The sequence below is a fragment of the Emydura macquarii genome, unplaced genomic scaffold (genome assembly GCF_026122565.2).
Source record: "Emydura macquarii macquarii isolate MOO-44397 ecotype Brisbane River unplaced genomic scaffold, CSIRO-AGI_Emac_v2 contig_705, whole genome shotgun sequence".
NCBI lineage: Eukaryota > Metazoa > Chordata > Testudines > Chelidae > Emydura > Emydura macquarii.
This window is the reverse complement of record NW_027130842.1, coordinates 6674238-6699878: the sequence shown is the minus strand read 5'-3', so window position 1 is coordinate 6699878 and position 25641 is coordinate 6674238. Positions and strand designations below refer to the sequence as shown.

General features: G+C 40.8%; 1 protein-coding gene across 1 annotated transcript; it reads right to left on the bottom strand.

The window, feature by feature from the left end:
- Positions 1 to 54: 54 nt before the first annotated feature.
- On the bottom strand, positions 55 to 25635 carry PEX3 (peroxisomal biogenesis factor 3). The gene is made up of 12 exons (XM_067542353.1): positions 25440 to 25635; positions 19613 to 19744; positions 17221 to 17302; positions 13201 to 13244; positions 11207 to 11331; positions 9176 to 9242; positions 9019 to 9073; positions 8549 to 8717; positions 6137 to 6207; positions 4496 to 4618; positions 1676 to 1772; positions 55 to 884 (listed from the first exon to the last, which is right to left on the bottom strand). Exons 1-12 carry the CDS (start codon positions 25510 to 25512, stop codon positions 801 to 803), a joined length of 1122 nt encoding a protein of 373 aa, XP_067398454.1. The 5' UTR covers positions 25513 to 25635; the 3' UTR covers positions 55 to 800.
- Between the last annotated feature and the right edge of the window lie 6 nt (positions 25636 to 25641).

The window sequence follows — 25641 nt, the reverse complement described above, 5'->3', positions numbered from 1 at the left end:
GGTCTATTTATGTATAGACATTATTTTATGTTGGTAAAATTACTGCACACAAAGTTACATTAAAATATTTTATTGCAATGCAGACAGTGTACTGGGCTCAAAATTAATACAAATAAAGATAAAATATTTACAAACAAATGTGTACAGCAATAGCTGTTCATCAACAGCATAAACACAATAGACGGTCTAAAATCAATGTATTCCAAGTCTTAAGCAAGAAAGCAAGCACCCAGCACTTTGGTCAGGTACATGCGTCAGTTAGAGACTTTTTTTGTCTCTGGAATATTAAATCCTCCAGGATGGCATTTGTAACATTGAGCAATGAAGGGTGGTTTTTAAGTCTTTATGGGGGAAGGAGAGCGAAGCCTGACTTCACCCAGCTTACTGTCTGTTGCAATTTCTAGAACTTTATGATCAGAGAGCACGTCTTCCAAAATTCGCCACATCCAAATTGAGTCAGTTTTAACTGTAGATATCTTAATATTGGCATCATTTGCCTTTTCTGTCCAATAAAAGTAGTCCTCTAAGAGTTATTAAATAGAGTTGAAACCTTAATACGAGGTCTTAGTGAACAGTGATTCTTCCAACAAGAACACTTTTTAATCAGGTGTTGTAAGCAGGATTCTATTATATAAAACAAAAATGGGTGCATCAAGTATTTCAATAAGTGTAATCTTTCTGAAGGTCTAGCAATTCTACGCCATTATGAAATTAACCAAAACCCTTATTAAATAAGTTCTCACTGGGTATTCACAAGGGATGTACTACAAAGACATGATCTGTTCCTTTTGATGCACAGTTCATTTCTCTAGTTGTTGAGGAGTACTAAAAGCTTCATACACATTAGCAGCAAAGTCTTTCACTTGTTCCATCATCAACATGTCCTGGAAGAAGTAAAAATAACTAATTTAAGAGCATCACCTCTCCCCCCTTTTCTGGCTGAAGTACTTACACGTGATAAGCATGAAAGACACTGATATCAGAACGTATTGAGTTCTTTATTCAAATATAAAAATTTCTCACATTTGAAAACCAAAATTGTGATCAGAATCACCGACGCAGTCTGATCAAGAGATTATTCTGCATTTTTTATCACAGTCTGTCCCGCCCCCCATCCCTGCAATGACAACAGCAGGTGGCGTGTGTGAAAGAGAGAGAGAGAGAGAGAGAGAGAGAGACGGAGGGCCTGGTCTACACTTACCACGAAATTCAGTGGCAGTCGACAGGAGATACATAAGCTATGTAGAGTAGCTTGCGTATCTCATGTTGACTTCCTAAATTTTAACGAGCGCGGCGTCCCCACTATGCTGCGCCGATGGGAAACGCCCTCCCGTCAACGCAGCATTATTCTTTTTCCGGAGGTGGATTTATTAAGTTGATATCTGGATCGATTGAGCGGGTCTCTACTTCCACTCAATCGATCCCAAAGAATTGATCTAACGGCGGTGAATTTGCTGAATTTGAGTGTACGTGAGAGAGAGAACAAGAGAGCGCGTGCTTCTTTTGGGAGAGGGAGCACAATTAAAAAACCTCCAATTCTTAAGTGGCACCAGTTCCCACTTTTTAAAAGAAACTGAACTAAAACTCATCACATGAGAATTGGGCAATATAGTTTTGATAATATTTCAAACAGACTTGGGATACCTTTAAGACACTAAGTACAAAGGCTTCTTACCTGAACAAAGTGACTAGGGGTTTCACTGCACACTGAATGGATCTGTCCATTTATTATGGGTATTATCTTTGCCAAAGGAAGACTGACACTGGAGAGACTAGAAGGAACAAAAACATGTAAGATGTAGGCATAAGTCTCCCTTTGATATTGCAAAACCTATTTTTATACACACACACGCTTTGGGATTGTTACAGCTCTGAAGAAGTCACCTCCATCTCTTTTACCCTTAAAAAAGTAAGAATTCCAAATGTGCACTGTGTGTGGTTTTCAGTTTACTTATGAAACTTTGTTTTTTATCAGGTCTTTTGTTCAAGCACAGATATAGAGAACAACCACAAACAAACAGCTGGTAAATGTATTTCATGCAAGAGCTACTGTTAAACCAACATTTGTACTGACTGAATCCCTAGCTGTGTCAGTTTGCAGTCCCATCTTCTTTCAAATACTATTGGAAGTAGGTTGAGGATTAAAGCAGGACATATGGGAGATTAATAGCAATCAAAATATTACAGTAATTGTATCCATTTCAATAAATGATAGCCCTCTAAAGGATATCAAGCATTTTTAAATAAGACACATTGCTTTTTTATTATTGACAATGATAATCCTTTTTCCCATCTTAAAATAATTTTTTTAGAACTGGATGAGTGTGGAGTTTTCTAATAAGACCAGAAGTGTAGCCAGGATATCGCCCAAAAAGTGCACAAATGTTAGTTTCATCTTACTACTAAATCTGTCAAAGTAATAAAGCCTCTCCACATCTCCCCTTTCACAGTCAGCATTAAGGCTCAATCCTACACTGAGACAGATCCTTGTAATCAGACCCCTGTACACATGTAGTGTCTCACTGACACCAGCTGGGCTCTCACTGGGTGCAGGTGTTTGCCTATATGGCTCTTGCTGCAGGTTCAAGGCATAAAGGGTGTTATAAGGGAACTGCTATTCACAGAATCATAGAAGATGAGGGTTGGAAGGGACCTCAGGAGGTCATCTAGTGCAAACCTCTGCTCAAAGCAGGACCAACCCCACCTAAATCATCCCAGCCAGGGCTTTGTCAAGCCAGGTCTTAAAAACCTCTAAGGATGGAGATTCCACCACCTCCCTAGATAACCCATTCCAGTGCTTCACCACCCTTCTAGTGAGAAAGATTTTCCTAATATCGAACCTAGACCTCCACCACTGCAACTTGAGAACATTACTCCTAGTTCTGCCATCTACCACCATTGAGAACAGCCTAGCTCCATCCTCCCTGGAACCTCCTTTCAGGTAGTTAAAGGCTGCCATCAAATCCTCCCTCATTCTTCTCTTCTGCAGACTAAACAAGCCTAGTTCCCTCAATCTCTTCTCATGTGCTCCAGTCCCCTAATCATTTTCCTTGCCCTCCATTGGACTCTCCAATTTGTCCACATCCTTTCTGTACTGGGGGGGCCCCCAAAACTGGACACAATACTCCAGATGTGGCCTCACCAGTGCTGAATAGAGGGGAATAATCACTTCCCTTGATTTGCTGGCAGTGCTCCTACTAATGCAACCCAATATGCCGTTAGCCTTCTTGACAACAAGGGCGCACTGTTAACTCATATCCAGCTTCTTGTCCACTGTAACCCCTGGTCCTTTCCTGCCAAACTGCTGCTTAGCCAGTCAGTCCCTAGTCTGTAACAGTGCATGGGATTCTTCCATCCTAAGTGCAAAACTCTGCACTTGTCCTTGTTGAACCTCACCAGATTTTTTTTGGCCCAATCCTCCAATTTGTCTACATCACTCTGTATCCTATCCCTACTCTCCAGCATATCTACCACTCCCCGCACCTTAATGTCATCTGCAAACTTGCTGAGGGTCCAATCAACCCCATCCTCCAGATCATTAATGAAGATGTTGAACAAAACCAGCCCAGCACCGACCCCTGGGGCACTCCGCTTGTTATTAGGTCAAGTTCCTTTGGAAATGCCCATAATTTATCTATTCTGTTAAATATTTCAGCTATAAAATGACCCCTCATTATTCTGCTTATCATGTTTTGTTTTAATCCACTTTGCTCTTCAGCAGTCAACTCTTCGAGGCAAGGACCTATTCTGTATTCAGCACACTCCAGTTACTGTACAGTGCTGTGTACTCTGGCATTATAAATGGAATGTAGTTTAGAAGGGGTTAAACTAAGCATCTGGGAGTGAAACTTCTAATCAGAAAGTGCTAAAACAAAGAGCTTTATAAGGAGGATGGAGTGTGTTAAAAGGTAGGGGATTAAGACAGACAATGAAGTCACACCAGGGAGAAATCTGGCCCACTGGCTAGTCAGGATTACCGTAAGTACTCTAAACTCAGTGTTTTTAAACACTATTGCTAAAATAAGTAAAAATAAATAAAGTAAGCAGTCTATTCTCTTTTCCACTCAGTGTCTTTGGTATTTTCCATGAATTGTTACATTCAATTGTTCTAGTAGTTGCCACCAGAGGAGTAAATTCTAAATAAGTCAAAATATAATGAGTGAGACAGCATGCTCTAGCAGACTAAACACAGGATAAGGAACCTAGAACTCCAAAGTTCCAGTTTTAATGCTGCCACTGACTGTGTGGGTCCTTGGTCAAATCACAGCTTATATTTTGGTTTCCTTCACCTGTAAAATGGCAATGCTAATATTTCCCTACATCATTAAAGAGAGTAAAATCCATGTTTGCTTATGAAGTGTTATAATTATTCTCCTCACCAGTCACTTTCATAATACAGAGGCCACGAAGCCTATATCTATTTGCAGAATTTATTGTGAAATAAAAGCATAATCAAGTAAGACAACACACAAAATACCATCAAGGTAATATTTACCTATTTACAGAGCCACTCTGACATAGGTCCTGTTCAGTGGGTCTAAAGAACTCTGCCATATTGTCCAATAGTCGACTGAATCCTCTGTTTAAACACATGCTCAAAACGGTACTAAAATCTGGGCTGTAAAAAAAAAAAGTTTAAAAAATGTTGTTTTGGTTCCTAATATGTAGTTCTTCAAATTTTTAAAATAAACCTCCCTCCAGCAATCTGGGTGCTTCTCATAAATGTCTCTCTCTCAGCCCACCAAACAGATAGGCTTTGCAGCACGTCCAGAAGATTAACGAGTTTGGGTTCTGGGAGACCCAGGGGGGAGGGGACAAGTACTCTCCCCTCCCCTCCTGCCCTTCCCCCCCCCCCCCCCCCAAAAAAAAAAAAATCACAGAACACCCTGCTAGCAGTTCCCTCTCATTAATATTGAGGGCATTCCACCTTGAGCATCACTGCTGTTCTCAGTTGTGGCAGTATAGCACAGAGAGAGTAACCAAGTCCCAAACCATTTAGGGCTTTACAGGTTATAACCAACACACTGAACTCCGTCTGGAAGTTGAATAAAAGCCAGTGCAGCCCAAGTTTTCTAAAGCATTTATCATTAGTATAGGAACACTAAAACTTCAGTAATTATTTGTACTGAATCGTCACTGTCATGATGGGTGCAATAAAATCCCCAAGACCTTTAGAAGATCAATTAAAAGAATAGCCTGCCCATGGCTCAGTGCATACATGTTCAATGTCTGTCACCATTTCCAATGCAAAAAACCTCATTTTTATAATACCCTTGTACAAGAAAAACATTTAATGAACTGCTAAAACCATGCATAAAAAGACAAACTGGAATCCATTTAAAAATGGAATCCAAAAAAAACCATGAAGCCCAAGCTTCTGCTCTTTTACATAAGTGTATGCCTGGAAGAAAGCCCCTGATTTAAGTGAAACAACTTTGGACTTACACTAATCTAATGGAAAGGAGAAGTTGGCCCAAGTTATTGTAGAACTACAGAAAATGAGGGGGGAAAAAGATCTTTCATATCAACTTGTCACTGCAAGATTATTCCTTACAGTATATTTTCTAGTGATGTATCTAGTCTAGTAATTTCATGAAACTTGACACAACCAGACTGGGTCTGAATAGGGACTTGGAATGGTTATCTCATTACAAGAAGTGATTGTCACTGTTCACACATTCTCACCTTCTAATCAACGGTTGCGAATAGGCCTCATGTACCCTAACTGTATTGATTTTGTTAGCACTTGCCCTCGCCATTGTTGTTTCTCACCCTTGGATGTGTATATATACCTCCTATCTGTGGTTTCCACTTCATGCATCTGATGAAGTGGGTTGCAGCCCATGAAAGCTTATGCCTGCAGAAATTTGTTAAGTCTTTTTACAGGACTCTCGTTGTTTTTAGTTTAGTAATGTTTACAGTGATCAATCAGATTTTTTTTTTAGGTTTTAGAAGCCAAAGCTTGTTTTTTCAAAAAGGCCCAATTGAATTCGGTATTCAAATCCTATTGAATTCGAGCACTCAACCCCCTGAGGCACTTCTGAAAATTGCAACGGGAACATCCACCGCTCTAGGTACATACATGGAAATAGCAATTATGATAAAGATTTTAATGCTAATACAGTTCTCTCTATACCTTTCCAACATATCTCTGGTTTCATTAAGTAATTTAATAGTAGCAACATCTCTTTCTGTAAGTCCACAGGCCTAGAAAAAGCAAACAAATAGGAACTCCATTAGCAACTGGAATAGGAGTTAGACTACAAATAGAATGGCCTTGTCTCGAAGTCAGTGTTGCAGGACAAGGCTGGTAATACACATGCACCTAGTGTTCATTTCAGAAATGTATCAAAATGGGAGTAAGTGACCCAGGGACCACTTGGTATCAACTGGTAGAAGACACAGGGGGCGCAAAGTGCTTTATAGGGATCCCCTGGGTCAGATTTCTGTATAATAATCAATTGATGGGTGGCATGTGAGATCGCTCATGAGAACCAATAGTTGTCATAATCATTGCAAAATGTATGTACAGATGATATTTAAGGAGCTATGTAGCTATATTTATATTCACAATGTCTTGGAGTTAAGGCAGGTCACCATAAGGTGACATACCTCAGTTGTTACTTTCAGGCAAGAGGTGAGAGAACCCTATCTCCGTAGCAATCTGTGTGTTGAGTATTATATGCCTATGAGCATACTGAACCAGGTACAGACTGAGAAACTGTGAAATCTACAAGTGGCGAAATCTACAGAAATAAACAACAGGGGAAGTGTCTGATTTAGTAATAAAGACAAAGGTATATCTGTCCTGGCATATCTTGGAGTGCAAGGAGACATACTGAATCCTTCACCTAGGAAACAAACTGACAGTGTGCTTGTCTCATAAAAGAAGTGTTGCAGCCAGCCCGGCTGTAAAGTGCTACAAAGATTTTGGGTGAGCAATACTTTATTAGACACAAGTATCTTCTTAATTAAGTATAAGCACAAGAATGTGTGATGATTTTATTTTATATGGAACCATTTGTTTCCAATACTACATCTTGCTGCTACTTGAATCTCCATGCTTTATTAAACAGACAGATATGTTTATAGTGAAATCAAGTAAAAGTGCTGTGTGTTAAGCAGAGGGGTGATCGGAGGTGGAACTGGTAAACTGAGGTGTACTATTTCTTTGAAGGAAGCAGTGGATTTGTAAATACTGCGAGTGTTCAGTGGATAAGGGGCTGGACACTCCAGGGAGATGCTGGGAGGCCCTGGGGTGTGCCAATCACTAATCTGTAGAGGGAAAGTGAGGCCAAGAAGGCAGTGCTTGTGTTGCCCATGGCTGATGGAGTTGTGGAGCTGACCCATGGCAAGTACAGACAAGGCTTCCTCATGCTATGGGCAGGCAGCCTCCCAGCCCTAGGAAGAATCAGTGAGAACATCCCACAAGCGACCAAAAATAAGGGTTAAAACGTACGAGCAATAGGGAAACAGGAGAGAAGTCAAGCCAAAAATGTGATAAGCCAAAACAACTGTAACAAATGTCCAAACGGAAACCAAGTTTTAAATTGTAATTACCAAGTCTCTTTATAACTGTGCTCACTAATTTTGTAACTGCTGTTCTCTTTCAGAGAGCTTACTGGGAAACAAAGAAACTTAGCAAGATATTCTATACTTCTTAGCCCTCTAAAGTTGAAATAATTCAACACGTTTATATATAGCCATTTAACATGAGATGAGTATCTGATGAGCCACTCTGGGGAAAGTTTATTCCTTAAACTAGTTTTATATCAAGTTAAAAGCTAAATCTCCTGGCAGTGTGCGCGATGTGGATTAGAGATGTAACTATGATGCTGACAAACTTCAGGAAGTTTGGAAAACTGTTTCAGTGAAACAATGGATTGTCACTGAAGTTTTCTCCCTCTCTCTACCCAGCGGTTCTCAAACTGTGGGTTGGGACCCTATTTTAATGGGGTCACCAGGCTTGGCGTTAAGACTTGCTGGGGCCTGGGACTGAAGCCAAAGCCTGTGCCCCACCTCCCGTGACTTAAGCCAAAGCCCTCGGATGTCAGTCCCAGGAGGTGAGGCTCAGGCTTTGGCTTCAACCCTCAGCAGTGGGGCTCAGGTTACAGCCCCCCTACCTGGGGCTGAAGCCCTCAGGCTTCAGCTGCGGTCCCCCTGCCCAGGGCGGCAGGACTTGGGTTTTGGCGCCCCCACCCGGGGTGGTGGGACTCGGGCTCTGGCTTTGGTTTTGCTCCCAAGGTCGTGTGGTAATTTTTGTTGTCCAAAGGAGTCACAGTGCAATAAAGTTTGAAAACCACTGCCTAACTTTTATTTCTCCATGGAGGAGGATGAAATTGACCTTAGAACAGAAAACAATTCTCAGCCTTAACTCTAGAGCGGGTATTGCTGGTTCATAAATTACTTTGCCTGGATTAAAGAAACTTCACTTAACGTGAAGTAAATGGCATCAGCTCTTATCAAGGGTACAATCACCATGCTATACAATAATGTTGTGGTGCACAAAATAGAACAAAAATGACGCCCACAGAATAAAAACAAGTACCTGGTTGGCTAATGGGTTTTCTTCATCTGGCATCATATAATGACACAAAAGAGATCGAGATCCAGACTTGTCTAAGTGGGACAATTCTTCATGCTGTTCTACCAACTTTCTGATTTCTTTAAGTTTCTGCTCCAACTCCAAAAGAGACAGAGTATGTTTAAGAGAAACACTGTGGAAAGAATGGACTAAAATGTTAATTACAGAGTCAATAACATGGATTTAATTTATTTGCTTGTGACAAACTCACATTCAAACAACAACAAACATTTTCATATATTTTCAAAAATCTGTTGCAACAAGAGAAGTCTGCCAATGCACATTAACAGAGAAATCAGGCATTTTCAGATACTATTTGCAAATCATTAACTTTCCTCATTTTAATATTTCTGAGACACCCCCCCCCCAAATCCCTCGACACACTATTTAGAAGCAATCAGCATGGAAAAGATGGAAAAAATAGTCACATTTACCTTCCAAAAATTGTCTGCACAGCTTGTTTAACTACAGTTATTAACTCAGTTAGACCTATGGACAAAAAAAAGGTACCAAAAATTATTCAAATCTCATTTGTTCAAATACTGCACACAATGGCATGATATAAAAATAGTACGTTGACAAGTATCATACCATCTCCTAGAAGGTGTTGAATACTTGATAAATATTGCTGTTGGACTTCAGGGGGAGCTAGAGGTGTCTGTGAGGAGAAAAAACAATGTAATGATGTACCAGCCACTAGTCTTGATTATTGCATGAGTGGTGCTTTGCTTTCAAGCAGGTTATAGCCATTCTGGATGTAGCATTTTCCTTTCCCAAGTCCTTCTAACACCATGTGTGGGCTTCCCCAGGTCCTTCTAATATCATGCATGGGCTTCCCCAATTCTGCCTTGCTGGTGAGGCACCATCTTTCTTCCAGATCTCAGTTTCACAGTATGGAACAGGATAGGACAAAGACTTCCTCAAAGAAAAACTGGGGAAGAGGACCTCTCCTGCAGCTAGTCCATTCTTTTAGCAGCAGGTCATTCTGCTCATCCTTCCCCTCCCAGCGTCATGTAGAATCGCCACACACAAGCCTGAGCAAAAGATGGGAGTAGCCAATATCCAGGCATCTAATGTAGCAACCCCTACCCCACTGTGGACTTTGGAGAAAAGTAGGACAGTTCTTAAGTGTCCTTGGACACCCAAGAAGAGGACCTCCAGAAGAACTCAAACAGGAGTGCATGAGCTGACACGCTGAAGGTGGGAGATTACCAATCTCTCTCAAGCCATTCACCCTTCTTCAATAAAAAGGAGGCTATGGCTCTGCTTCTCCCACCCTAAAGGATCCTTTTATCCAGGCTATGGCTGCTGCTTCCCCACCCCAAAGGATCTTTTTACCTATCCTCCAAAAAGAGCTTTCTGCAGGTAAGCTCCCTGATTTTTTCTTCCACTGTATTGTAAGGAACTCTTCTCCATCCCTAGTGTCAGGAAAAGCCTCATCCCTCATTCACCCTTTGCTCAGGTAGGATGTCTCCTGAAGAGGGAAATCTAGAATTGGAACCAGTCCCCTCCTACACTTTTCTGCTCCTCAGAAAACCCCAGGAAAGCCACTCTAATTTAACAGGGTTACATAGACTCAAGTCTAACAAAAGCATTCAAACTTTCTCCAGTGAAATAGAAATTCTCAGGGCATGAAGCGAAGGCTATCTGCTTTGTTTAGATTGGATCTTGTCAATCCACTCCATTACTGGGAAGATGGCAGAAATGGAGAGTGCTTCTCCTTCTACCCTCACACTACCCAAGAATCTTTTCAGACTTTACCAACAGGACCCTGACTTCCATGATCTCTGGCTGCCTTACTGGAAAGTGGATGCTCTTAAACCCTCAGCCATGCCCCTAGAGACCAGCCTGTTCCTTCATGACCCTGGAAAGGAAGGCTGAAGGAGCTGTTAACAATACAGAGGGGCACTCAGATAACTGCTAGTGTCCACATCTCATGGTTTTAGAGCAGCCATCCAGTAGCTCCCAGAGATCTTTTCTCACATCCTACTTGAAAACATTTGTTCTTGTTGGTGACAGCCACAACACAGAAAAGAAAACCAAATCTCTTACCTTCCTAGTTGTTTTCTGTGATCTGGCAACATCAGTATGGACATCCAGTCAAGAAGCCTCATGGGACAATTCGAGACAGGCAATGTGACTAGATAGTCAGGGTTGTAATAAGCCAATCATAATTTTTCTTCAGTTGTGGGAGATTGCAATTTGGGGCAATTTGCCGATGTGATGGGAGGAACCAGGCATGAAAATCCTGCATGTGGATTAACTACCACAGGCCGATTTGTCCATACTGATATTGCTGTATCACAGAAAATTCACGAGGTAAGAGAAATGTGTATTTATCTGGGTATTTAACAACAAATAACCCTCTCTATTTGCACCTGTGTGGCTCAGAGAGGATGTTAGGTGAACTTACTAATATTTCGTTCAGCCCAGCGTTAAGGGTTTCAAGCAACAGGATTACCACTACTTCCATTGACTAATACATCTCACTGCCAGAAAGGTTCTCAGACCCCCACTCCTGATTTCAGCCCAAATTTTCCTTTCCATAATTTCATCCCCAAATTCCTGGTTATTCCTTTTCATCTCTCACTGAATAGTTTCTCTCCATGAATAAATACTCACTGTGCCATTTTTGCAGACTGCTGCATTATCCAGGTAGATGTAACCACCAATAATATTTAATTGGACTCGCAGAAGAACTACAAGCATACAGGTACTATATACAGCTACAATGCTTCTGGTAAAACCTTAAACAGGAAAGAGGAAATAATTTTAAAGTTACCTAACCAAAAGGGCAAATGGGAGCATTCTCCAGAGCTCCTTAAGCGTCGACTTTCATTTTTACACAGTCATTTTTTCATGTCCTTGACTTTCTTAGATCACACACCCTTCAAAGAAATTTCACAACCAAGGTGATCACATAAGTCTGTAGAGTAGTGATAGCTAAAATGCTTAATAAAATTAATAATCATTCACAGTAAAACAACAGGTTAAATTACACTATTAAAATAATTTGAAAAAAGGAAAGATACTTCACAAGTTATCCGAACTATATGCACTTACAGCTGATCCCTTTTATTGGGCTAATTAAAAATGCAAAATGGGAAGTTGCGTTGAAATTCCCATTTTTCATTAGGCCATGGAAATAGATGTAGAATACAACATTAGACTTCATCATATAATTCAGACAGAAGTGGCGTAACAGGAGCCTGGGAACAGAAAGCAGCCTACTATGGTAGGGGCTGCTACTGCCTAAGAAAGGAAATGGGAGCCAGCATTGGCACTGGAGTAGCCTGCCACTAGCAAGAGAGGATGTCTGGAAAGAAGGGTATGAAGCCACCAGGCAGTAAGTCTGCTTGTGTACCAAGCAATATGAACATAAGAGGAAATGGGCTAGGAAACAGGGACCAGATGGATGAAGTAGCACATACAGAAGAGCTGTAGAAGAGAGAGGAACAGAACCAATGGGAGGGGAAGATAAAGCAAAGAGAAAAACAGAACACCCCATAGTAGATAGGAGTCAGGAAAGGGTATTCAACCTTTGTCCAATGATAATTCATTGCACAACTATTCAGCTACATATACACGCTATGGCATCCTTCCCTTTCCCTCTACCCCAAAGCACATACAATGATGAAACAAGAAGCTACTATGCTATGATTGGTTACTATGAGTTTGAGAAAAAAAATCAACAGCTGACAGCATTCTTCTCTCAAATCTGCAGAAGTTTTACTCCCTAGCGATTATGCTATTGCAGAATGCCATAATTGTTTATGAAATTACCCATTGCATAGCTAAGGCCAGCTCTGCATTTGGAATGCTGTCACACTGCTTATGAAATGACAACGACGTCAAAAGAAGAACTAAGCTATATGTCTACTGGACAGTCATACTTACAATGCTTTTATAGAATTGTAAGACACAGGCAACATATTGCCATCACATTACGAAACCTAATCAGTTCCATGTGCATGGTCTTCAATTTCTTTGCAGGATAAAACAGTGGAACAAAATTTCAAATATTGAAATCTTTAATGATAGTTGGATGTCTGGCATTGAAGGCATGCTCAGAAAAGTTTTGGTCTGGGCATTTTGTTCGTATGACTCAAGAATACACAAGGCCATATTGTATAGGTCAACTAAAGCAAAGCACCCAGTTTTATGATGGCAAGTACAAACAATATAAAGACACACTAAAGTCCAATTTGAAAACCTGTCAGATTGACTCCAGCAACTGGGAAACAGCAGCCCGCATCAGAGCAGGGTGGCAGCAGTTTTGTCATGTCATTAATTGCTTTGAAGCAAGGCACATTAACACCTTATGTGAAAAATATGAACAGCACGAAGGAAGGATACAATAGCTTGCACTGGTGGGCCAGACATGACTGTCTATAACATGTAACTGTGTTTGTGATTCTCACATTGGTCTGACCTCACATAATGTTGCTATGAAGTGTAGTAGAATAGTGACTATATAAACAGTATTTGCAGAAGCAACAGCAGCCCTCTCCTGTGCACTTACATATCCGTTTATAGTCTAAAAGGAGAAGACAAAAAAGATTTTTTTAGGGTTATGTTATAATAATACGTAAATAAAATATATCATTTTGACTTACTTATTATCTTTAAATCCTCCCATATTTCTAACTTATTTGGTGGCCTGTGGGGAAAGAAATAATGAAAAATATTAAAAACATTTAAATTAAAAAACAACTAAAAATTATTAAAGAAGCTAAATGAAATAACAGTGCTGCAAGGTAAGTTTATATAACTACAATAATTAATCAAACTAGGTCTGTGTCCATCATCATTTGTTTGTAGTTCAGGAAGAAGTGTGTCTATATAAAACACTGCAAAATCCTGGAGGTTTTTCAAAACAACTTTCATGTACAGGATCAACTTTTAGGCGATTTGGATTCTGTAGCTCTATCATCTGGTCTGAGTTCATAAGCTTAATGAGACAGTATTTAAAGAGAAAACCCTCATGATACAGAAAGTGGTGTTGGTGACTTGGGCCCTGATCTTATCATACATTTCACACAGAGACAGCTACACACATGGAGCCACTGACTTAGTGGAGCTCTGCGTGGGCACCATGCAGTGCATTGCAGGACTAGAGTCTCAGGGGTGATATTCCTTCTTCCAAGTCCAACCATTGCCAAGTTTGGCTTTAGGGAGCACAGAGTTGATTATTTTTAAACAAGAAACAGTCTCTGACCATCTGGGAAAAGTGTCACCTGCACTTTTTTTTTTTTTTTTTTTGGGGGGGGGGGGGTGGAGGGAGGGAGGGAGAGAGAAAACAGACATGTTTTCCCCAATGTCTTGGCCAAAATTAACCCTTATTTACAACCTAAATTATTCCTGAATTTTTCATAAGATAATGCTTATCTTTAAGCATTGCTGATATAGAATGGCTGTTGCAATCTATGACAGCATTTCAGTGATGAGTGAAATGATCTCTGAAAAAAAAAATCAGGGAGGTACTTTGTAATTCCTTGGCGTGAAAGATTATACATAAATATCACTGTTTTTATGCAGGAGACAATGATCTTTTCTTGAGTCAGGGTGCAAGAAAATCCAGTAAAATAAAATTTAGATTGAGACTTCTGATCCTGAATTAATTGTTTTTCACAGGTATGGGCTCAACACTTCTGGGCATTTTCATGCTTTTGGAAGAGACACACAGAATATTGGTATTTGTTTAAAATATCAATCAATTGCTCAGCTCTTTAGTACAAAAAATACAACAGATAATGAAATAAGAGGCTATCAAATCTATGACTCTGGTGGAGAGACAGAGATACACATTAAGGAAGAGATAGAGGAATGCTATGGCATATGTAAACAGCAACTCTCACTTATTTTATTCTATTGTGCAAGGTATATCACAATTTTTTTAAAATGGAGAAAAAAAAATCCTCCATTAAAACAGATACTAGAGCATTCCTTTAAGCTAGCACATTACAGCGCTTGAAAATATACTTGTCTATTTATATATAATAAGTACAAAACTTCTCATGCCAAATGGGATTGGGAAGATGAACCATTGCCATCAACTTTTTCAGAGCCTGTGTTTTTATCTAAATATATAAGCAGTTTCTAGATTGTGATTATAAAGATAACCTTCTCAGTGTGAACTTATGTGGTCTTCTTAAGTCTCTGGAAAGATCTCCAATATCAAGCCACAGAAGAGTGAAAACTGACCACAGTCATTTCAGTTTTTACTGCTGCTACTCAGAAGAACCTTGTGGGCGGCAGTAAAACTGACCAGAATCACAGCAACTTTACTCTTATTTCTCCGGAAAGCCATATCTGGCAGAAGACGCAAGCACTGGAGTTGTTCACTGGGAAAGACTATGTAAAAGCGTAGCTGGGAGGATGGGTGGTGTTGAGTAGGTAGTTCAGCCAAGATTGCTTGGGTGTGCAAAAGGAGACTGAGATGGAACCAGAATACTCTCGTTCTTATTTGATATTTCCTCTTCTCAGAGTCAGTTTCCTAGGAAGACTGAAGAAATTTTTTCCACAACAAAGCTTAAAAATGTGACCAGCTTTTTATATTTTGGCAAACTTACTACGGCATGGCACAATCTTAACACACTGAAATATCAGGAAGATTCTATATCCTCTGGGTCATCAAGAGCTGAAATCTCCATTTCTGCTCCTTTACATGGAACAAGACAGTAGAGTTAGGAAATGTTGATCCTTTCTATCTGTCTGCCATGTACTTTCCTTCCTTCCGTCTAAATGATCTCTCATGGACTGCAGAAGTTTGATGAACCTCTACCAGTGGAGATGGTGAGAAAACATCTCTGTGCCTCTAGCCCAAGAATACATAGATACTTGAAAAACTCCAGCTTTACAACCAATCCAGTCAGTTACTTCATGTCATGATCTCTTTCTCTACAAAAAATAAAACACACAACCCTACCCAAGCAAAATGAAATTCAGTGCTTCCTCTGTACCGGTGAGCTAAGTAGAGGCAACTGATCAGAAAGTGCTCTAAACTGCATCATGAGCCAAAAAGATTTTTCATGCTTGCAAACTACTGTACAAAATTCCTGACGGTCTGAATATCTGTGGCCTGGCTGCCCATCTCTCCCCACCCACAGAAGATTAGCACTTACATGCAACATATAGATTCAGAAATTTAAATATATAGAAAACCATCTTACTATCTGGCCTGCCCTTTCCCACATCCAGTGCCACTGCATGAAGAAAACCAGCTCCATTCACCAATGTCTCAGAGCTCATTTACACTTTGACTTCCAAGCTTAAAAAGATAATCACCTATTAGACAAACCAGATCAACTTTGACACAAGAATACACACTACAGTGTATGACTTCAGCTACTGTGTGTCTTGGCTTTGAAGCAAAGGACACCCAAGATTGTAGCCATACTTGTTTTGCTGATTAGTTCATGATATAAACCTGATTAATTGCAGAGTCCCTTAATCACGCACATTTATTTAAATGTTTCTTCAATACGTTTCCTTTTTAAAATCATGGTTTCTTGTGACACAATTATTGATTTAATATGCTGTATAAAATTAACACATCAGCACTGAAATAATTTAGAGACTTTTTTCCGCTGTTTTTGGCAGCTAACTCAATTACATTTAAGACACTGTTGGAACATCTATTAAGTCAATTTCTCAGGGGTTGACAACCATTTTAAATAGCATTACATTAAGTTGCTTGCTAAATTTTTTAAAAACTAAATAAGACAATGACTTGTTAAGTAGTTCATTAAGACTGAACTATTGAAAAAGCCTTTCCAGTTGCTTAAAAAAAACCTACCTCTTTTTTTAAAAGTAGCTATGGTGAATTTTGGTAGCTACAGTGCTTTTCTTAGCTCCTCCAAAACACTGTTTTGTTGCACACATTATTGTAGTATTAATGTAACTGAAAGCATCTTTTGAGAGCAATGAGGGATTGGATGGCTATATACTGTGCAGTTTTTCCCTTCTATGTCACTGGTTCCAATATAAACCAGGTCAGAAGTCAAGAAGTCATTGCCACCTGATGGCTATTCAGTGGCCTACATTCAATGGGTTGTGGATCACAGCCACAAAAGCCATTATCAAAATTGATAGAGGTATGTCCCTAAAACTGTGCCTTACTTGTTAGTGTAGAATGTGCCCATACCTGTTCTACTTTAAATTCACTCTTATAGCTCATTTCTTCCAGATAGCTTTCCACTTGTAATCTCATCTTGCATACTCTCCATTACCACTTGCATGCCTGACCTTGATAAGATTACATAAACATTTTTACAAATTCCGTGTAAGCAACTCACTGAAAGACACACTGTCCTGTTTAACATGGGGCCTGATACTACAAGTACTTCCACTGCAGGAATTCCACATGATAAGTACTGGAAGCTAGGGTTCTTAGACTAAATGCCTAAAGGCAAGGATCTATTCTTCTAATGTTTGTGAAGTGCCATTCGTGTGAAACTACATACATAAATAATTATAATTTTATCATGATATAATGAATACCATAACAGACTGTTGATTCAAGGCTCTAGAGAATCAAAATCTCACATGGTCTTTAAACTGAAAATGCAAGTCAGGGAAAATTTATGACTCAAAATCATTTAGCACAGTTAAAACAATCAACTAAATAGTCTTACCTATTTTTCAGTAAAGATGTGAGGCTCTCAGAATTCAGCTGATGCATTAGGGAATCCTTCAGTGTTGGAAGCATTGACAACACTAGCATTGAAAAATAGAAAAATAAATCGATAAATAAAAGAAAAACAGCCAGCCTAACTGTTCCCCCTCCTCCTTCCAATAGTAAAGAATATTCATTTTTTGTATTCCTAATTTACAACATAGAGCTGCCTTCTAGGTGTGTGTGACTGGAAGGAAGGACAAGATACATTGAAGGCCTTGAAACTCTACTACAGCATGACCATTTGATCTAAGGTTTCCAATCAGAGTTTAGCAAAAGCAAACATTAATCAATAAGTCTTGTAGAAATCAAACTGGGATGGCCACTACCCATCTAGTACCATCCTTTCTAGAGGTCAAGGCGGGCCCTTTTCAGGTTACATCGAAACAAGAAACAGTAAATGACTTAGTACAGTCAAATTTAAACAGCATGTAGTCACTGGGATGGTTTGCTTCAAAAAAGCCCTTGCTTGTTCTGTTTCCTGATTGGGAACTCCCACTTGTAAAGGAAGAAAAATTCTCACCTAACTGCTCAAATCAGAGACTAGTTTCCTTGTCAAGGAACAGCCTTTGTAGCAGCTCCAGATAGAGTATTTTCCTACTTCCTAGTATCTGCATTTGCCCCATTTGTCAAGTGCATGGATCTATAAATCTCAACTCCAGGCTAGTTCCCAAATTGCCTATGTTTTGTGCCAGGCTTAATTGGCTGGTCAAGTTAGACTTTTGTTCCTTCTTTTTCTGTCTCTCAGGTAACTTAGATAGATACTACAGTAAGGGAGGCTGACTGCCTCACATTCTTTAACACAGTTATCCTCACAATGCCTCTGTGAGGTGGGGAAGTGCTATTATCCCCATTTTACAGATTGGAAATTGAGGCACCAAGTGATTTGCCCAAGATCACAGAGGAAATCTGTGGTGGAGCAGGGAACTGAACTGGGGTCTCCCAAGTCTTAGGCTAGCATCCCAATCACTGGAGCATCTTTCCTCTTTTTAACTGATTCATAACTGAATACTGCATTACCACACACAAACTGTACCAAATATATAGTGTTTGGGGATTAAATTATAATTTATGATGCAGTAGAACTCAGCATACCAAGTACTTTACAGACATAAGAAAACAAAGTCACTGCCTCAAAGAGTTATGAATCTACAAGAAAGAAAACTGAAGCAAGGTGATAGAATGGGACCCAACACAAGCAAAGTGCTTAGGAGACCTACTTGCACACAAACTGTTAATGCCACTTTGTGTCGTTGCATTTACATACAAATAGGAAATACCTAATTATTTGACATATAAAAATCTTAAATTTACACAGCTTTCTGTAACTGGCCAAACACAAAAATTTGGCTTTCATCAGTGGAGAAGACGACATTGAGCTTGTTTCCAAAAAAAAAAAAGGATGTTGCATATCTGAGAGAGATGTTTTATGTTTAAAACATGAAACACATAGAAGGGATACTGGGGGAAAACTTCCCTTCATCTTGGAATATCTCAGAGCCACATTCTTATCCTGTTAGGAGGATAAAATGAAGAACAGATATGCACAGTATATAATGATAATGTGTGTAGAAATTTAAAAAACCAAGAAACATCACCTCAGAAAGAAGGTACTTAGTTGTGGACTGAACAGGGTAATTGCCTCCATAGAGTCAACCCAGCACTATGGAATGGAGAAGTTTTTCTGTTAAGTGCACATTACTTTCCAAACATCCTTGGTATCCTGAATCACCTTCAGAAATCCAGGGAACTGTTACACACTTCAAAAGGGGGGAAAAAAGAAATGCTGCTCCACCCTTGTGTTTTTATAAATAATCTTGAGTGACCTGTATTTTTTTAAATGAATAAATCATAGCATACCAAATCCCCATCTCTAATCTACGGATTATGTTGTAATACAAAAATAATTCCCACTACTTTAGTGTTACATTGAAGATAGACCAGTTAAAAGATGAAAGGGAAGACTGCAAATTTTCTTACTAGATGTAAGAAAGGTTATCTGCCAAGTTAATTCTATGTAACTGATTATGTTTATATTATTAATCTTTGTGGCTTGCTGATTATCTACCCACCCCTTTAGTCTGCGGACCACTTTATTCTTGAATAATATAATGCTTAGGGACCTTAGAGAATCTTGAACCTATGAAAGCTGTAACCAATATATATATTATTATACAGCCCAATAATACTATTTTGAACTATGTTTTCATAAGACAATTATTCAACACTGATGCTTTTGAGTTCTAACTAGTTGCTGTGTTAATTTTCTCCTTGCATCTTGTGGGTTTGAATATTTTGTATAAATTCCCACAGGATTCTTCCCATCCGAAAAATGCATTTTCTTGCTTTACCTGTCATATTGCAGGTCCTCTGATTACTTTCAAAATGATACTGCCTTCGTGCTTGGGCAATATATTCAGCTGCTTCTCTTTCTTGGATTTCTTTAATTTTCTTCTGCCCATATTTTCCCAGTAAATAGACTCCTATAAAGACAGATTTTTTTTAAATGACAAGTGGCTTTACAAAATGTCATGAAGTTTCTCCTACTTCTGCCCCTTTGTTCTGTTTTACTACAGACTCTCTATTTATTTAACAAAACCACAAAATCATATGCTTCTTCAAAAATCTGGGCCTTGGTTATTTGGAGTGGAATTTTTCCATAGGACTATTAAAAACTGGAACTTTAAGTTGAAAATAAAATGTCAAACACAATGCTTTGAATTTATGCAAGAAATGTCTTCCAAGCATATATTCCTCACAATTTGACAATGGGACTTTTGGTGCTACTGTAATGCAAACAAAAAATATTTTAAAAGCCTGGAGAATGAAAAACAGAAACAATGCAAGAGTGTGGTAGAAATAGATGGTGAGGGAGAAAAGATAAAGCAGTGTTTCTCAACTGGGGTTCCACGAGATGAATTTCAGGATTCCGCGAAAAATTGAAACCGCGCCACCGAAAACAGCCGACAGCGCGCGCTGCTGAAAAGGGGAAGATGTCCCGGATTTTTCAGCGGAGGGTATCGCATGGCCCCGCAGAAGTTAAAAAGGGTTCCGCGGCCAAATTTAATTGAGAAACACTGAGATAAAGGCATAAAACCCCAAAAATGGGGTAAAAGAGAAAGATACAAAAGGAAAGAAAATGGACAGCTCAATTTTAGACAAAAAATTTTGTTTAGATATTTGTATGGCCTGATAGCAAAAAAGTCAGAAATGAAATCCTCAGCATCTGAAAGTCTATATGAGTCCTAACATACAGAAGTGATATTAAATCTCTTTAACTGGGATGAAAGTCACAAGGGCTATCAACCTGTTGTAGGCCTGGTTGACACTAAAAAGTTAGTCGGACCTGGCTATGTCGCTCAGGGATGTGAAAAATCCACACTGCTGAGTGAAATTAAGCCGATGTCCCTGGTGTAGGCAGCGCTAGGTCTTGCTACCGCCTCTTGTGGAGATGAATTAACTAACTATACCTGCAGGAAAATTCCTCCAATCACTGTAGGGAGTGCCAACACTGAAGTGCTGCAGTGATACCACTGTAGCATTTCAAGTGTAGACAAGCCCTTGTTGGCTTCCGGTGGGCTTCATGTGGCTGCAGGGGTCTGCTATATACAACACATTGCAGAATCAGGCGCCTAAGACAACCAGCAGCTGGGATCAAGAAGAAATCTCCCTTTTCCTTCTAATATTGTAGTATGGTACAATTGGCAGAGGACATTATATAGGGGTTCACTGTCCTCCGAAACATTTAGCACTGACTAATGGCAAAGACAAGATTCCAGACTTCACTGAACTTCTAGCCTGTGCCTGCTGTGTTTCTAACACAAAGCCTTTGAGTGCTTATTTCATGTCATGACACGACAGATCTAAGTGAATTTCCCCCAACTGATCAATTGTTGTTACGGTTATTTTTATATTCATTGTACTTGAGCTTCGAAATGAACACCTTAATCTTAGAATGTTGACGTTTCCCAGATTACCAGTCAAAAATATTTTGGAGGATATATATGTATCTAAAGCATCCAGGATTTTAATACACTGTTTTGGACCTAGGTATGTTCTACTCAAGTATAATTTTCTTTTTTTTTTAAATTCATGCCATTACTACCGTAAGCATGACTGCTATTTAACCACATACATGTGTTTTTCTACATTAATTCTCTTTATACAGCTCTTCTCATTGAAGAAAGAGTCTGGAAATTACATATCAGTACACAGAACAAGTTTAGATATTGACTCAAAATTCCTCTTGAAGCTACAATGCACTTACAAAGCTGTAAATAAGTTTATACATTTTTTTTCAACGTAATCAAGAATCACAAACTACAAAGTAAATATTTGAAAGAGTAAACCAGTTATTATTATAAACTCAAACAGTATTTAATTGTTGCTGAAGATTGAAAGTCTTTAATCAATCTAGCTATCTTTACAGTAAAGCTATGAGCCTGCCCCAGTGTAAGAATAATGAGTGGTCTTTTGTACATTACAAAACATTTAATAATCTCACCAATTAAATATATGCATCCTTAAAACCATTTAATACTTTGTCAAAGCTACCTAGGTCAGAAGTCATTAATGTTTCAACTGGAATATAAGCCGCATACCCTTAATATCCATGGATCCACTAAATCCCCTTTGTGCCTTTCCTAAGTAAGCAATTCAAGAACCTCTGAGCTGGGTGAAGCCAGCATGGCTTGTGACACACAATACCCCTACTCAGTTTAGGACAAGTGTTGGGAATCTTGAGCAAGCGTGAAGGGGACATGGCCAGATCAGACTGTGCTCTAGCAGTTCATGCTGGCATAATGGCCCCTAGGCAGACAGTTAAAAGCCAGCACAATTTAGAGCAGTCCTGAATCTACAGTACACAAACCAAGAGTTCACATCTCTCAGTTTCACTCCTCCAAGGGCAGTACTTCCTGGGGAAAAAAGGGTTCTGCAGGAAATGTCAGACAATAGACAAATTTAGTCACATGACCCTTTACAAATAGTCTTAGCAAACCTCAAATAATATTCCCCTTCCCCTCCTGCAACCCCCCCCCCCCCAACAAACTGGTATAAGAAAAATCAAGCAGAACACAAATTACAATAAATGCTTTAAAATCATATTCTAACGCAAAGGACAGATTTTTGTAGACCTTTTTTAGCTCTGTTAAAATGGAAATCCTGGTGAAACCTTAATTGTGGTGACCCCCACTACCCCACCATAATATTTCTGTGTTGCATCAGGGCCAGGAAAAGTTAGTGGTGTAAGCTGTGGTCATTTTGTCTAGGGGTTCCTCAGATACAGGCTCCTCCTTTCCCCCCACCCCATGAATAAGGAACTGATTTTAATATTCAAATTGCTCTAAAACTGGCCTGCATATAGATTGTCTGTCTTTAAAGTTGGTGTTTCACAATAGGGGCTGGGATAGGTTTTAGGAAAGGGAAAACCCCCACTGAGATAAATGGGTCAGTTCACATCTCAGAGCTATTATGTCATGCTGTATTCATCTCCATGTAATGCTCCCAGAACATCCCACTGAGATGACACTTCACATCTCAGCAGTCCTCCTACGTTGCAGATTCCTCTACCATAGTCCTGAAGTGTGGAATATGAAGCTTGGGGCTTCCATCCACTCTTCTTGCTCTCTCCAGCTGGTAGATATGGTCCTCGCAGCCCATAGGTTAACACTTGCTTTCCCATAGCCCTTCCATTCCCACAGGGTACAGGTCTGCTTGGACCTAATTTTTAGGCCTGACCTGAGCTCACCCGGCCCGACTCTGAGAGGGTTGAGCTGTTTGCTGACCCAACCTTACCCATTCCCCCAAAACTGGGTCAGCCACCTCCTGCCCATAGGGTCCAACATGGCAGCGGCTGCTCATACTAGTGGCTGTGTGCCTGGCTCCTGTGGTCTGCCACCTTTTGCTGCAACTCCTCTGCAGCCTCTCACTCTGCACTACAGCACACATCGCAGCAAGGTGGCAGCTGGCAGGAGCGCACAGCCGCCACTGCGCCAAACCCATCACACCCCCCAGAGGGTCCGGTTGTTTTCCAACCTGACCCAGACCCAACTTTTGTAGTCCAGTCCCATCGGGTTTTGGCTTGGGTTACAGTGCTCTACTATGGGGGGAATGGAGAAGCCAGCAGGAAGGCAGAGCTGTTAGCCAAATGGCTTTGAGATGCCCCCTGGGAATGGGGCCCAGGTGCAGGCAGTGCTGGCTCTGAGATGAACTCCTGGAGTGGGGCCCGCTACATCCAGCTATATAAAAGGAGGTACGTCTATGGTTGCTAAAATCACACCTCCCAAGTGAGTGTGGACACACCCTTTGTGTCCCAACCTGCCTTGACAGATATGTCTATCCTTCCAGATGAATTCAGAGCACTGTGGGTACACAGCACATAGGTCTCATAGAAGAAACTGTTAAGAGTATCTTCACAAAGCCAAAAGGGACTTACCATGCATTAGCAAGCTACAACTGGCTTATATATGACCACTTCACCTGCTCTGCACAAACCTTCAGAGCTCAGATGTTACGAACCCTTGACCCTCGTCTTAAGGGCTGCATCTGGAATACCACTCACACTGAACCCTGCCCTGTTGTGTACTGTTATGCATGCTACCAGATTAGCACAAACCCCACAGCAAGAACAGACTATTGTGTAGAATTAAACTCTATGTTGCCTGGTTTTCAGATGTTTAAGTACAAGTGCATTGAACATCCTGGAGCAGTACATGGCACTGCCGGTTAACTAAGTTTTGAGGTAGTGCGTTTGCCATGACTGGTGGTAGAATGAGTGCATGGAGTGTTGTTATCAGTGATGGCAAATGTGCATTTCAGCTAAACACACAGCTAGTTCACTTAATTATTGCAATACTCAGTACCAGTAAGGATGATACAACAAATGGCTTTCCAATGTTGCAGTATGAATTTTGTTAAACTATCATCAAATATTCAAGGTGTGTGTTGTTTTCAAGGCCTTCCAGTGAGCTCAGATTTACTAATTTGACATAAACAACCAAAATGGACACAGCCCAAATGCTTTATTTATATTGTTTGCCTCAGCTGATCCTTTTAGTTTCCCCACAAGCAATAAGGGATCATGGCCCTGGGTAACATTTTAGTAAAACTCAATCCCTATTAAAATAAGCGTGGTAACAGGAGGGAAAGATGTTCAAATATGAGTTGCCACACTGGCTGCTGTGCCATCATCCTCTCCAAAAAAAAAAAATGCATCAAAGAATAACTACCTTGGAAAAAGCAGGGTCTATCTGCTGATGAGTTCCAGAGGGGTAGCCATGTTAGTCTGTTTTTAGCAAAACAGCGAGAGTTCTGTGGTATCTTAAAGACTAACAAATTTATTTGGGCATAAGTTTTCGTGGGCAGAAACCCACTTCATTCGATGCATGAAGTGAAAACTTTAGTTAGGAAGGTACATATACAGGTGCGGGGATGGATGAGTTACATCACAGCGACGAGGGCGAGTGTTATGGAGGTTAATACAATCAGGTCTAACTGCTGTGCTTTTTAAAACCACAATTTTGCCTCTCGAAATTATTATTCATTTTATGCATTTCATTCATACGGTTTGGGGGCAGTCTCTCACTTCATCCATTTAAGTTATTTCTCCCCAAAGTTTATATATGAAAACGTAACGCTCTTGTCCAAACAATGCACAAGAAAGTGACATTTTAAAAACTGCCTTTCAGGTTTACACTCGAGCAAGTTCGGGCCGCAGGTATCTGTAAGGTGTGTAAGCGTCTAAACAAAGCCCAGGCTAAGGAGCGGCGGGGAAGCATTTCCATCCTGCACAGGCAATGTTTTACCTGCACTATGCCGGGGAGCAGGCAGGGGCTCCGGGCTGCACCGCAGATCGCAGCGCGCCCCGTGGGGTTCCCGGGGAGACCCGATCACCCCTTTCCCCCTCGCAGGGCCTGGCTCCGCGGGGGCTGCCTGCCTGCCGGCGGCGGGCCGGGGACTCACTCCCTGGTGTCTGCGCTGGGCAGGCACCGCTGCGGTGCAGGGCAGGCACCAGCACCGAAGCCGGCGGTTCGCTACCGACCCGAGGCCGAGCCTGCCTGGGCGCTCCGCTCGGAAGAGCTCCCCGGGACGGGGGGAAGGCGCAAGGAGCACAGCGGACTCGGGGGGGGGCGGAGGGTCGCCTCGCCGGGGCGGCGGAGGGGCGGGCGGGTCACTCACCGCCCAGGAAGGTGCCCAGGAAGAGACATTTCTTCTTGTGGCGCTTGAGGAAGCTCCACAGCGCTCCCAGCATCCTGCCCCCCGGGCCCGGCCGCCCCAAGGGAGCCGCGGCTGACGCGCGCCGGGGCAGGGCAGGCCAGGGGCAGGCGGCGGCGGCTCGGCGCCCAGCGCGCAGACACCAACCGACCGACCAACCGACGCG

Coding starts and splice junctions, on each gene's coding strand:
- PEX3 (XM_067542353.1), bottom strand. CDS start 25,512: ATGCTGGGAGCGCTGTGGAGCTTCCTCAAGCGCCACAAGAAGAAATGT. Junction 17,303..19,612: donor GAGGACCTGCAATATGACAG/GTAAAGCAAGAA, acceptor TTTCAATGCTAG/TGTTGTCAATGCTTCCAACA. Junction 13,245..17,220: donor ACATCTTTACTGAAAAATAG/GTAAGACTATTT, acceptor CTTTCCCCACAG/GCCACCAAATAAGTTAGAAA.